At 36.2% G+C, this 14116-nt stretch overlaps 1 protein-coding gene across 1 annotated transcript in view; it reads left to right on the plus strand.

Annotated features, from left to right (window-relative positions):
- The window catches only part of vps8 (VPS8 subunit of CORVET complex), a 134863-nt gene that overhangs the window by 46020 nt on the left and 74727 nt on the right, over positions 1 to 14116 (plus strand). The window contains 12 exon segments of the mRNA XM_042716369.1: positions 3347 to 3398; positions 4285 to 4327; positions 4404 to 4476; positions 7317 to 7436; positions 7571 to 7642; positions 8960 to 9079; positions 9458 to 9514; positions 9598 to 9680; positions 11043 to 11127; positions 11200 to 11298; positions 12672 to 12761; positions 13608 to 13654. Of these exon segments, the coding sequence (XP_042572303.1) occupies positions 3347 to 3398; positions 4285 to 4327; positions 4404 to 4476; positions 7317 to 7436; positions 7571 to 7642; positions 8960 to 9079; positions 9458 to 9514; positions 9598 to 9680; positions 11043 to 11127; positions 11200 to 11298; positions 12672 to 12761; positions 13608 to 13654 (941 nt within the window).

The following is a 14116-nucleotide window of genomic DNA, read 5'->3' on the forward strand; positions in this document are numbered from 1 at the left end:
AACTGCAAATCATCAACTGGCCGTTAGAGGCTGGCTGCAAAAGGGAGTCGATCCCATAGACTCCCCATGTTAAAAATACCCAACTTTACAGCAGAAATTTTTTTTTACAGCCTGATTCAAAAAATTATTTTGGTCTATATAGCTAATTTTGGCCTTCATGACAACTGTGAGGGGGGTGAATTTTTTTATAACTCATCCATTTAAATTATATTAAGCCTTAAAGTTCTGTATAATTAAGGGCGTGGCCACTTGAGTGACAGGTGGATTGCTGCTGCCGACACTGCTGTCGAACTAGGTGGGCGTGGTTTCAGCGACCAGCTCCCGCCTTTTTGCCCATTTTCGATTATCCGGGAGAGTCGAAGGATGACGCGCTGCCAAGATGGCGACGGCCCGTTCCACCCACTTTGTGCTTCAAATACGCTCTTCAGAAGTCTGCGGGTGACGTCACGGACACTACGTGTCTGACTGTTTTTATAGAGTCTATGGAAAAAATGAGCCAAGCACATTACAAATGACCAAAGCGAATTATCCAAAGCGACTTACAAATGAGAACAATAGAAGCAATCAGACCAATGAGAGAACAACAACAGTATACAAGTGCTATGACAAGTCTCAGTTTGTCTAGCACAGAACTCATAGCAAGGTTTTTTTGTTTTGTTTTTTTTTCCCAAGAGTAGGATAGACAAGAAAAGAAAAGAAAAGGTAAGTGCTAGTATTAGTTGGTCAAGTGCCGGCGAAAAAGATTCTTTAGATGTTTTTTTTAAATGAATAAAGACTCGGATGTTCGAATTGAGATTGGGAGGTCATTCCACAGTCCAGGAAAAGGTCTGTGAGAGTGATTTTGAACCTCTTTGGGATGGCACCACAAGACACTGTTCACTTGCAGAACGCAAACTTCTGGAGGGTGCATAAGTTTGAACTAGTGAGTTTAGGTAAGTTGGCGCCGTGCCAGTGGTCGTTTTGTAGGCAAGCATCAGTACCTTGAATTTAATGCAAGCGGCTACTGGTAGCCAGTGTAACCTGATGAGGAGAGGAGTAATGTGAGCTTTTTTGGCTCATTGAAGACAACCCCTTGCTGCTGCATTCTGGATCAGTTGTAGAGGCTTGATAGTACATGCAGGAAGGCCCGCTAGGAGAGCATTACAATAGTCCAGTCTGGAGAGAACAAGAGCTTGGACAAGAAGTTGGGTGGCTTGCTCTGACAGGAAGGGTCTAATCTTCCTAATGTTGTATAGGGTTTTAGTCAAATCTTAGTCACATTTTTGTCATGCTGTATAATGGTTAAACTGATCAAAAAGTTGGGAAGTTGTGACCTAATGGTTAGAGAGTTTGACTCCTAACCCTAAGGTTGTGGGTTCAAGTCTCAGGCCGGCAATACCACGACTGAGGTGCCCTTGAGCAAGGCAGCGAACCCACAACTGCTCCCCGGGCGCCACAGCATAAATGGTTGCCCACTGCTCTGGGTGTGTGTTCACGGTGTGTGTGTGTTCACTGCTGTGTGTATGCACTTTGGATGGGTTAAATACAGAGCACAAATTCAGAGTATGGGTCACCATACTTGGCTATACAGTATTTTACGTCACTTTCACTTTTTTCACTTTTTCAAAATAGTTTTTGCTCAAAATTATAATCGTAATGATTGTTGTCATTTGAGAAATTTACTTTTGCATTTCAGGTATTACACTTTCACCAGTAAGGACAAATCAATAGAATGTGGACTCATAAATGGTGTATTTTACCTCATATAGTGTACTGATTTATTATAGGCTTTTTATTATATAAATTAATACCAAATACTTATGGAATCTCTCTGTCTACATTATGAAAACTACTAAAACAAAAAATATTATAACAGTGAAATTACAATTATTTCTACTAATTCCAAATTTCAGTAGCCTATTTCTCTATTAAAACAACAGCGGTTGAGTAAGTGCATTTATTTAGCAACCACAATCGCAAACAGTATAGTCGAGATCTCACGACAGAACACAGACTGGCTGGGTGACACTTTCATTTAGATCACTAAACTTCAGCTTGTTTGTCACTGTTTTCAGATCATCAATGGTAGCGCTTCTGCAATGAGGAGCGAACATGTGCAAATGGTTGCCAGATTGCTTAAAATACGAAAAACACCGGGCAGAAAATGGATCCTGGTAACAGCGAAGTTCTGATTCGGGGATTTGAACTTTTGATATCTGGCAACCGCACTCATGAAATATTGAGTAGTAGAGGCGTGTAGAGCAGTCCACAATAGCATTTTGTCTCCTTTTTTTGGCGAAAATAAAAAGAGGTTTTTGGTAAAGTTTTAAATTTTTTGAATACATTTTAATCTTGTCTTATTTCTTCAACGATATTCGAAATTGCATGTTGATATAGTCATACTTATCGTTTATTGACCTTATTGTCGTCTTGTCTTTGTCTCCACTTAGTCATGGGGAAAAAAGCTCGTCAACAAACATTTGTCGTCATTGTTTTTGTTAACAAAATTAACACTAGTCGAAAGCTGGGCAAAAGTCACGCATTCCAGCTTTTAATTGTTCATTATTTTTTCATTCACGCACTGATAGTATAATTACCACACAAAGCAGAAACCACTCAATTGAACCTGGTAAGCCTTTGGGGATACATCAAGCGTGTGTGTGTGTGCACATTTTTGATCCACACATGTGTTTCTCCCATAAAGTGTGAGTTTTTTCTAGTGTGTGTTTCTCACTATTAGCTAGAAAAAAGATGAAAGCCTTGTTGTCAGGGAAATCTTATGAACCTCAGATGAAAGGCGACTGAGAAAGGGATTCATTTGTTTCATGGCCAAAATGTCACACACATACACACTGACCAAACACAACAGCCACTCTGCTTGTGTGACATGCTGGGTTATGTGACCATGTCTTGCAGGTGTTGCTGTAAGTCTGGAGGGAGAGTAGACTACAGTGCTGGATGTAGTACATCTTTAGCACAATACTGTATGATAAACTCTCTCAACATGATGTATATTTATGTGTGTTTGCTGAAAATAAAAATGAGATTGTCTTAAGAGTTAAAAGTCAAGATGAAATCAAAAGAGAGCATATTTACTGTCTTTTCTGGTTGTATCATGAACAATCTTCCAGAGGAAAAAAACATAACAAAAACATTTCTAAGTGTGATAACTTGCTGTCTCTGAAGTGACTTTCCTTAATAGCTAACATTTATTTATTTGCTGGTTGTTAGAAAATAGCTAAGAAGTCATGACGCCAAGATGAAGTGGTAAAATTATTTATTATTTTAAATTAGTTCTGTTACTTATGTTCATGTTAACTTGTAACAAATAATAAAAATGAACTCCTTCTGTTTCCTGGTTTTTCAGAAACTCTTTCAGGCAATTGGTCCTCCTCTCCGTGAAGGAAAGCCTCTCACAGGTAGAACAGAGAACCAGCAAATATAAAACAACACATGCAGCATACATAAAGATACTCAGCTAAACTAGAGGAGCTGGCAGAAACTATTCCAGAAAATGTCTGTTTTATATTGTGCATTAAAAATTGTAAGGCGGCATGTTTAATTGAAATAAAACAGGAATTGCGATATGACTTTTATTAAAAAAAAAAAATGTTTATCAACAAAAGAGAAGCTTAAAGGGCTCCCTGCAGATTTCCATTAACATTTGAAAATTAAGTTTAGACCGCTTTAATTATTAGTATTTACAGTTGTCATGAAAATTTAATTATTATAATTTTTCTTGAATACTCAAGCGTTGCTATTTTATGGTGAAATTTTAGTAATATTTCTTGTTTAGTCTAGTTTGTATTTGTATTTATAATAAATAAATAAATGTAAAACTAAATAAATAAATAAAAATGTATAGCTATTTTTATAATCACAAGCCCTACAAACACAACAAGCCTAGATTGATTTAAAAAATTAAACAGTTTTTATTGCATTGCAAATCCTAAAAGATGCATATGAGTACTTTTTTTTAACTCAAAATGAATAACTCAAACCAATAACTCAAACTTTCTTTTGCACATTGTCAGACTTAACATGTTTCACAAGAGATACTCAGCAATGAATGAAAAGACAAAAAATGCCAGCCAACCCCCAAAATTTACAAAATCTGCTTAGTAACAATGTTATTAATAGATAATAAACAGATAATAACAGTGTAAATGCCACAGATTTTTGACTGCTGAAGTAGAATAGTTTTCTTTCCTGAAATCTGCTCAGATAACGCTAAACTATTTGCTAAACACATATATTATGTGCTAATGCACATAATCATATTTTCCCATTCGTTTCCTTCCTCAGATGAGCATGTTGTGATGGGAAATAAACTGCTGGTGTACATCAGGTGAGGTGACTTTCTGCATAAGTACTGCACTAATAGTTGTGTGCCATTACACACCTGTTTCCTTCTCCTCTGCCAGCTGTTGTTTGGCAGGACGGGCCTATCCGTTAGGTGACATTCCTGAAGATCTGGTCCCTCAGGTGAAAAACCAGGTAAGAACTCTGATTAAACCCAGATTGCAGAAAATGTGTACTGTTTGGTTTGTCGTCACATTCTCATGGTCTATACAGCTCATCACTGTTACACCCATGTCTGTTTTGTTTGTATGGGTCTGTATGAGTCACACCACTCTTTCTCCCTCAGTTATAGTGTGTGTTTAGTATTCTCTGCAGTTTGCTCTCAGCAGGGCTTTTAGAGAGATTTTCTCTTTGTTGCCCATTCAGAGTGCTCAAGTGATTCGTTCTGGGATAGACAACCTCCAGAGGAACTTAAATACGGACATGGATCACACACACACACAACCTAAAGCTACTCTTACACACACACACACACACACACACACACATTGAGTGCTGTCACACTCTATAGGTTTGAGTGAAAAGCATGACAGACAGGGTTGTTTACTCCAATGATGTGCAGAGATGATCTGTACTGAAACAAGACAGAATGTTCTCGGCTAAATCAAGGAGAGTGTGGAAGAATCTAGGTTTAGGTTTTAAGATGGGCTGCAGAATACCCACTGAAAGAAATAAATGCATCAAAAAACGGGAAATGTGCTGGTGGTTTTCTGCCAGGACATTATCTATTGAGTCTACGGTCATTTACCCTGAAGCAGAGTTTGATTGACAGCTAATCTGACTAATTATAACGCAGAATCTGCCATTTTGTCCGACAAATAAACCAGACCGGAGAGTAGATTAACGTTGGTGGACTTGAAAAGTGGTGTGTATTGACATCTTTCCATGGTTGAAACAGAATACTTTCTGATGTACACTCATGTTTATCTTGTGCCATAATATAAGTCCCTCAGTTGTTCTCGGTGTTAAAAGATAGATCTCAGAATCATACAGTCATTGTTGGAAAGGGTTAAAATACACAAAAATGCTGAAAAACCAGAATATTTGTGGGACCTGAATGGTTTTTCTGTAGAACAGCAGGCAGTTTAACTGTTCAGGATAAACAAAAGGGACTCATGAACAATTAGCACCAAACAAACAAAAAAAAAAAACACAGTTGTTGATCATTCAGGTAACAACACAGTAATCAGAATCAAGGGGATGTAAACTTTTGAACAGGGTATTTTTTTATAAATTAAATTTTTTATTTTCTCTTGTGTTTAAACATATTTTATGTGAAATATCGTATTCAGGTCAGTAATAAATAAACAATAACATGCATTTTGTATGATCCCTCTTATTTTGGTAAAATAATTAACATTTTGCAGATTCTGAAATGGGGATGTAAACTTTTGACCTCAACTGTACATTGAAATATTTTACATAAAAAAATAAAAATTAAAAAATTAAAAAACCCGTACTGAAAAAATAGGCATAAGCCTTTTTTTACAGTATGAGAACATGGGTAACATAAGGGCCTTTTGCACCACAGGAACCTTTTCATAGTACCAGAACTAATTGTGGAACTACCCACTTTTGGGCGATTGTAGTACCGGACTGCCTTTATCTCCTACTCTGGAGTAGGGTCTAACCAGCACAACTGGTACTATCCGTGACGTAAGTAGACATTGATTGGCCAGACACGTTTGAAAACACCCTCAACCGCCATTATTTTAAATGCTGTGTAACATACTGTAAACGTGTCTGCTTATTTCGTAAGTATGACGAACAGCGATTAATATACGGACGCTGAAGTGCAGGCACATATTATAGCACTGCCAGTTGTCGTTGGAGATTCTTAGTCCTCCTTTCCATTCTTTCAATTGCTTTACATATATGTCAACATTCCATGTCTGTTATTGTGAAACCAGCGAGACACAACAAAAACACAACTCCGATCACAGCGTCTGCCATCCTCCTGTTGTTAACATAGTTCTTCTTTGTTAACGTTGTTGAAAGTCGCACACAGATGACATCGCTGTCGACCGGCTGACGTGACATCCTAGTTCACACTCTCAGTGCGAATGCAACCCATTAAATGGTACTGGGAATCAGTTCGCACAAAATCGTCCCAGTACTTTAGTACTGTGCATTTAGTTCTGGAACTAAAGCAGTGCAAAAGGCCTTATAGTGACCAATAAAATGTATGTAGCCTACACATGCACACATATTTATGCTTGTGTATGTATTTATATGTGTTTACACGTATATGCATTTTTAGAAGTGTGTTATGCATGTTTTACAGCAGGGAATAAATTGTATCATCAAGTGGCGTATCATCTTTTGGGCCCTTAGGTGTCATGTTCAAAGGGACACACGTGCACAGAGAGACTCCTGTTCCTCTTTGATCCTTCATTGCAATGACCCACATCCACACATTCCCATGCAGTCACCCACACACAGTGTCACATCTGCAGGTCCAAATCCTTCCTGAAATAAAACCTCCTCCCTTCTGTAAAACACAACATTGGCATCGCAAAGATGAGCACCTCCAAATGATGCCCAATTACCTCCCTTTATGTGTGTGTGAGTGAGAGATAATGGCTAATCTTTTGGTCTCTGCTTCTCTTTCTCTCTCTCTCTTTCTCTCTCTCTCTCTCTCTTACACACACACACACACACACAATCTAGAAGGAAAGTGTACCACCTGGTCACCATGGCAACTAGTCAGCCCTATACTGTACTCCGATGATAATGGGTTGAATTTTGATTTAGTTATTGTGTAGAGGGATTGGTTCATGAGCACATAGAATAGATTCAAATTTTACAATGGCTTTTTACATGAATGCTATATATAAAAGTTCATCAATTATCAGTGTTTTAAAAGAATAACATTAAGTAAGTGTTCAATGACCCCAAAAATAATCTTAAAGAAGAAAAAAATCATTGAAAAGCAATGCTGTGCAATTTATATTGTATCTCTAAATGCATTCCAGGTGTTTGAGTTTCTCATTCGTCTGCACTCGGTGGAGGCTGCACAGGAAGAGGAAGTGTATCCATACATTCGAACTCTTCTGCACTTCGACACTCGAGAGTTCCTCAACGTCCTGGCGCTGGTGTGCATCAGCTAATCCATAAATCAATATGTATTACTAAAATCATCAGTGCTCTACTAATGTGTTACACATGTAGAGTGTAGTTCATCTGCCCTTTAGTCAGATCTGAATATTAATATCTCCTTGCCTCACAGACATTTGAGGACTTCAAGAATGACAAACAGGCTCTGGAGTATCAGCAACGGATTGTGGACATTTTACTGAAGGTAACAGAAACATATTTCTCACTGTCTTTTGCCTACAAATCTCATACACATACGCACACACATACATACGAATGCTCACCCAGCTTTCCCTCCATCTGTGTAAAAAGCATTTGGCTCTGAAATGATTCTTCACTCTGTCATTGGAATGTAAATCATGCGAATGGGATAATTTTATCTGCTGCGGCTCAGTCATACAGTCTTCCTCCCCCTCCTCATCACAGCTCATTCAAGAGCCTTCAGCAACTCAAATCAACATCTGCAATTTCTCTCCATCTGTAATCATTTGTTCATTCATAAAAAACAGAGAGCACTACCTTGGCCCTCATGGTATCCCACATAACTCCACCGAATATCCAGCAGAAATAAAATGCCTATCATTCAGAAAGTTTTACCATATTTTAATCCATTCCACAGAATTCAACAATCACAAATGTAGAAGTTCTGCTCTTAGATTAATTTTCCATAAAGTTCCAAAATCCCTTGATCTTAGAAAGCATGGTTCAATGTTTATGAGGTAAGATTATGTCACAAACAAGAGCCTATCTACTATAAAAAATAATAATAAAATTGGGGTAAGATTTACTTGATAAAAGCTAGGAAAACCATGCTTTCAAGTAAAGGATACACTCAATTCTTAAGTTTACTTTTTGTTTGTAAATTTTTTTTACATTCGAATCTTTTACATTAAAAAACATTTTACATTAAAATATTTTTAAAAAAAAGGTAAGTATTATTGTTCATGAGTAATGCTTACTTTTAAGTATATGTAAGTAGTAGTTATAAGTATCGAATGTGCACAGTGAACATTATCAGTAAGTCAATAATTAGAACCTGCACCTTAACTTTAGAAACTCAAATATTCACTACAGATGTTACTGAATGGCCTTATAATTGAATATAGCACCACTTATCATAATCTTAATCCTTAAGTAAAATTTCCTAAATCGCAGAAGAATAACTTTCTTTGGATAAGCCTGTCAGTCAGATCTCTCTCTGTGCACCAAATCCAATGCCAGAGGCATTTTTGCTTTTTTTTTTTTTTTTTTTTTTTTTTTTTTTTTTTTGGCATCAGTTGATTAGATGACAAAACTCAAAGTAAATATGGCTTTGGCATTCCCATTCAAATTCACTTATGTATTTGAACACAAATAATGGCAAAGAAATGGCAAGTAAGTCATTCAATTAAATTTGAACTTTTGAATAAGAAAGAATAAAACACACTCCAATAATCTTTAAAAAAAATATTTGTAAACATTTTTCACTCTGTATATACGTATACAGACACTAACAAATTCCCTATGTGTGTGCACTTTTCAGGTTATGGTGGACAATTCTGACTTCACCCCGTCTCAAGTCGGCTGTCTTTTCACCTTCCTGGCACGACAACTTGCCAAACCTGATAATACCCTCTTTGTTAACCGGAAGCTGTTTGACCAGGTGACGTGACTGTCTGCTTCTTTCACAGTGCATTTATCAGTCCCTCACCTTTTCCATTTGCACTATGCTGTCATCTTTTTAATCCGAGCTATAATGGTTAAACCAAGAGAATATTTCTAAGAAGGTGTTAGACAATTAGCAGCTTCTGTAAAAATAGCTTCTCTCCTGCATTAGAAGCGTTATGCTTGTTTTTCTGCATGTTAAATAGTTCAGGATTTTGCACCCTGTGTTGAGGCCTGTTCTTAATTAGATTGCATCAATTTAAAACCAGTCTGGAAGATTTTCAACTACGGAAAAAAAATACAACAAAAAATTATCCTACAATAAAAAAAGATTTTTTGAAGAATCTTCTTATATCTGATGCTCATTCTTTTGCAGGTTCTAGAGTTTCTATGTAGTCCAGATGATGACTCTAGACATACAGAAAGACAGCAGGTAGGAACACATCTTTAGTTTTACTCAGGATTTGTGAAAACATTGCTTGATTGATCATGTGATCTTCACGTGTCATGTGTCAGGTTCTGCTGGAGCTGCTGCAGGTTGGTGGCGTGGTCCAGTTTGATGAGGGGCATCTCCTTGACCTTGCAGAGAAGGCAGAATTGTAAGATATCTTCCAATCAGAACACAGAACAGATTTGCTTCATCCACCAAACAAATATACAGCTGAAGTCCTTTAACTTCATAGTCAAAACAAGATTTATTTGTGGAACGATAAGATCATCAATCTTCTACAGTACAACATGAAGCATTCGTAGATCATAGCAAATCATAATTTATAACGGTCCGGCGTATTATTTGAGGAGACATGTATTTAATTACTCTCTGGAAATGTGGTTGATAAATTAGATTTACCTTGTGGAGTCAGCTCACTAATATGCACCTTAATTAGGTTACTGTTATAGAACATTTCTGTTACAGAATTGTAAAATGTTAACATAAATATCTAACAAATAATACAGCATAATTTCTAACTAACATAAATGTTAGTTAGATACAGTATTTTCTTGTAAAAATGACGTGCACTAAAGTTCGCATAGATGAGCATCATGAAACCTGTCAAAACCATGTCCAGATCATATTTCACCCTTGAATCAAAAGACAGAAATATGAAATCATATTTTACTTAAATAAAATTCTGCATAAGTCATAAAGACTATGTAATATCCATTGTTACAAACAGTTAAATAAATGCTGATCTTTTTTATCATTCTTTTTTTGATCATCACAGTCCTAAAAAACGGTTTCCACAAAAATATGAAGCAGTACAACTGTTTTCAACATTGAGGATAATAAGAAATGTTTCAGCATATTACAATGACTTCTGAAGGATAATGTGACACTGAAGACTGAAGTAATGACTGCTGAAAATTCAGCTTTGTGTCACAGGAATAAATTACATTTGAACATATATTCTCAAAGAAAAACGTTATTTTAAATTTTAATATTTCTTAATATTTATGTATTTACTGTATTTTTTTAAATCAAATATTATAAATGCAGCCTTGGTGAGCAGAAGAGACTTAAAATGTTTCAAAAACATGAACAATCTTACCAATCCCAACTTTTGAATGGTAGTGTATATGGTTGTATTTGTTGCACTGCCTTTTATTTTTGCTGATTTAAAATAAACTAACTTTGTTTCGTAGTATTTTTCCCTTGTATTACAGTAAAACATTGTGTTAAAGTATTGAGAATTACCCTTTAAGGATAAAGGTGTGAAAATGTGGTTAACTGTCCAAAAAATAGTTGCATGGAGTACCAAGTACCAAGGAAACACAATGATCCACTCAAAACAGGTGCAAGGCTTCTAAAAGCTAGAAGGTTAAATCAATGATAATTCTAACAACTTCTATTGAATGGGTTATATTGATTTCCTCAAGGTGAAAATCTACTGAAGAGCAAAGCTTTTTGTTGCTATTATTACTTATTAGTCAGTGTTGTCGTTTTGTTTTCGTTCTTTCAGTTATCAGATCTGTGAGTTTATGTATGACAGAAAGCACCTTTACGACAAAATTGTTGACTGCTACCTGAAAGACCCTTTGAGAAAGGTACTCCATTTCACTCTTTTCTTTCCTGTCACTCCTGTTATTCCTGTACTAAAAGTTTATCTCGAACTCCAGGAGGAGCTCTTCAACTACATCCATAACATCCTGTCCATGCCAGGCTACAGCTCAGAGGAGAAACAGTTGGTGTGGGTCAAAGCCCTTCAACACATCAAGGTGAGTCAAAAAAGGCTTCATATGCTTTGTCCCCTAGAGCACACTCCAGGTAGAGAGAAAGCTCATTTCAGACCCTAATCTCATCAGACCCTTCTCTCTCTCATCTTGTTCAGTCAATGATTTTTGTCCAAATGACTTACTCTGATTGTTAAAATAGAGAGCTCTAAAAATCAGTCAATGCCACTGCATTATTTGTGACTGCCTTTCAGTTGAGTCTGGGTTTAAAAATGTACATTTGTTATATAACCCTAAAATGTTCCACCTTCAGGTTGTGGTTCACGTGTCTTTTTGCTTTGAAGCCTTTACTGATTTTTATAAATTAAATGTAAGAACAATTTTGTTAATAATATTTCAAGATGAACACTTACTGGGCTGAAGCAACTTAGGTCTACTTGATTATCGAACATTATTTTAAAAATTTTAAATATGTTAAAAATTCAGCTTTGAAATCACTGGAATAAATTACATTTTAAAATATATTCAAATAGAAAACTGTTTTTTTTTTTTTATATAGTAAAAAATCTTTCAAAATTGTTCAGTTTTTTTTGCAAAAGCCTCTACTTTTATACAAAATAAAATCAGTTTTTTCTAGCTTAAAGCATTCTTTTTGTATCAACACTTGAATATAGGTAGGTTACATAAAAATTTATAATTTTGAGCAAAAAGGTGAGAAAATCACATTTTTATCAAAAACTACATCTGGATAATTATCAAAGCATAAATCCAGTAAATCGCTTCCATCAACACCTCCAAAGCTTGCACAGCCATATACCACTTCCTGGATCATCATTTTGCTCCATAACATAATGCAGTTTTCATTTATATGCTGTCAGTTGCTGATGATCGCATTATTTATCATATGCATCTGTTTACATAAGAGATTGTTCGTTTTTTCCGTCCTGTTCACGGGAGGTTTTGTACTCATTCAGAAGATGTGTAATAGCGCCCCCAAGTGTATAACAGAGAAAACACGAAAAGCCGTAAAAACTCATCTTTGGCGGGGAAGCATTGTCTTCTAAATGACGAGATAACTCGTCAATGGCGGGGAAAGAGTTAAAAAAACATTATCTTTAAAAATTTTACTGTTAAAAAAACTTTTGACTGGAGGTTTTTTTTGTTAGACTGTTACTTCATATGTCAGGCTTTACAGGGTTGACACAGCATACCAAAATTCAGAAATTCACATTATATTTATTTTGATGAAGCGTTTAATTCAAATTGTTATGCCAACAATATTATTTGTAATAAAGGAGAATGGAAAAATGTTTTTACTAGTAGACCTTAGGACTCACCTAATACTAAGAAAATAGTACTCTGGTGGATTGGCTGATGTTATGAATGCTCATTGGTATGTCATTGTTTCTCTGTTGCAGGATCTGGTCAGCATTAACTCAGCTAAGACAGCAGAGCTAGTTGCAGTGCACTTTGCAGACAAGGTGCAGTCTGTCATCACATCTCTGCAGGTATGCCGCATTGCCGTATGTCAGCGCTCTCTCTCTGTTGACTTGATGTTGGCTTGACACACATAGTTTATCTTCCAAAAGGCTGGACTGTTAAGAAAAGCGTTTCTAAAGGACCCTGTCAGTGTTTGATTCTCCGTTTTTGTGTGTGTGTTAGTAAATATATGTGTTGCATTGTCTGGGCTCCTATTCACTCATCTTAAGATAGTGTCAGTGAATGTGTGTGAGAAGGAAGAGGCCCCCTGAGGCCCACGCGTGTGTGTGTATCAGTAAATGGATTAGGCTCTATCTGCAGTGCTGTGTGTAATTGGGTTTGCGTTATCTCTCGCACACTGTCAGAAAGGTGCTAATTGAAATGCCTGCTTGTGCAAACATATGTGCTGATGAGAAGAAGATATGAGGGAAATGGGGAGAAAATAAACAAGTGTTAAGGGATTTTTTTTCAGTCAAAGACTAGTGTGAGAATAAAATTAATGCTGATTTAATGATGTGTAGTTAATTTAAGTCTGGAGCATTTGGTAAATTAACGATGACAAGAACACTAGTGGTCAAACTGAGCAGATTTTTACTAGCACAAGCCAGACCCATAACATCATGCTCTCAGGTTTTAATCATTTTATGTCAATGGAGGTGAAATTTTTTTGGTGTTCTTCTTACTAACTTACTAAGTTTAAGTAATGGCAAAAGGAAAATGCCAGGCACAGAATCTGGCTGTAGTATTTGAGCAATTGAACAAGAATTGCAGTACATTGCGATTTGACATAGACAATGTCAGAGTTATAATTTCACATGACTGCAGTCCATTTGAAAGAGAACTATATTTTGATGTTGAACTCTCTGTGTCTGTAGGACGACTATTTGGCGTTCCAGTTTCTGAAGTGCCTCCTGAACCCCAGGTAATAATAGCGGCACCCTCTGCAACACTGTCTCTCTTCTGCAGTTTTGTTTCATTTTACGTGCCTGCTGTCTGTGTTGTGCTGTTTTTTTGTAATGGTGTGATGGTGTGCAGTTAGAGTTTCACACCTCATAGATCTCACTCCAGGGCAAGCAGAGAAACATTATCACTTTTTACCATTCATTCTCTTTTTTTTATCCTTACCATCCACGGAAACCTATAAAAAGGCAGGTCAACAAAATTTTTTAATTATTATTATTATTTTTGAAATAAAAATTCAAGGCTGCATTTATTTGATTAAAAATACAGTAAAATGTTTAAATATTTTTCTGTTGTAATTGATTTTAAAATAGAATTAATTTTTTTGATTCAAAACTGAATTTTCAGCCGCAATTACTCTAGTCTTCAGTGTCACATGATCCTTAAGAAGTCATTCTGATATGTTGCTCAAATATTATGAATT

This window comes from Cyprinus carpio, chromosome B1, assembly GCF_018340385.1.
Source record: "Cyprinus carpio isolate SPL01 chromosome B1, ASM1834038v1, whole genome shotgun sequence".
NCBI lineage: Eukaryota > Metazoa > Chordata > Actinopteri > Cypriniformes > Cyprinidae > Cyprinus > Cyprinus carpio.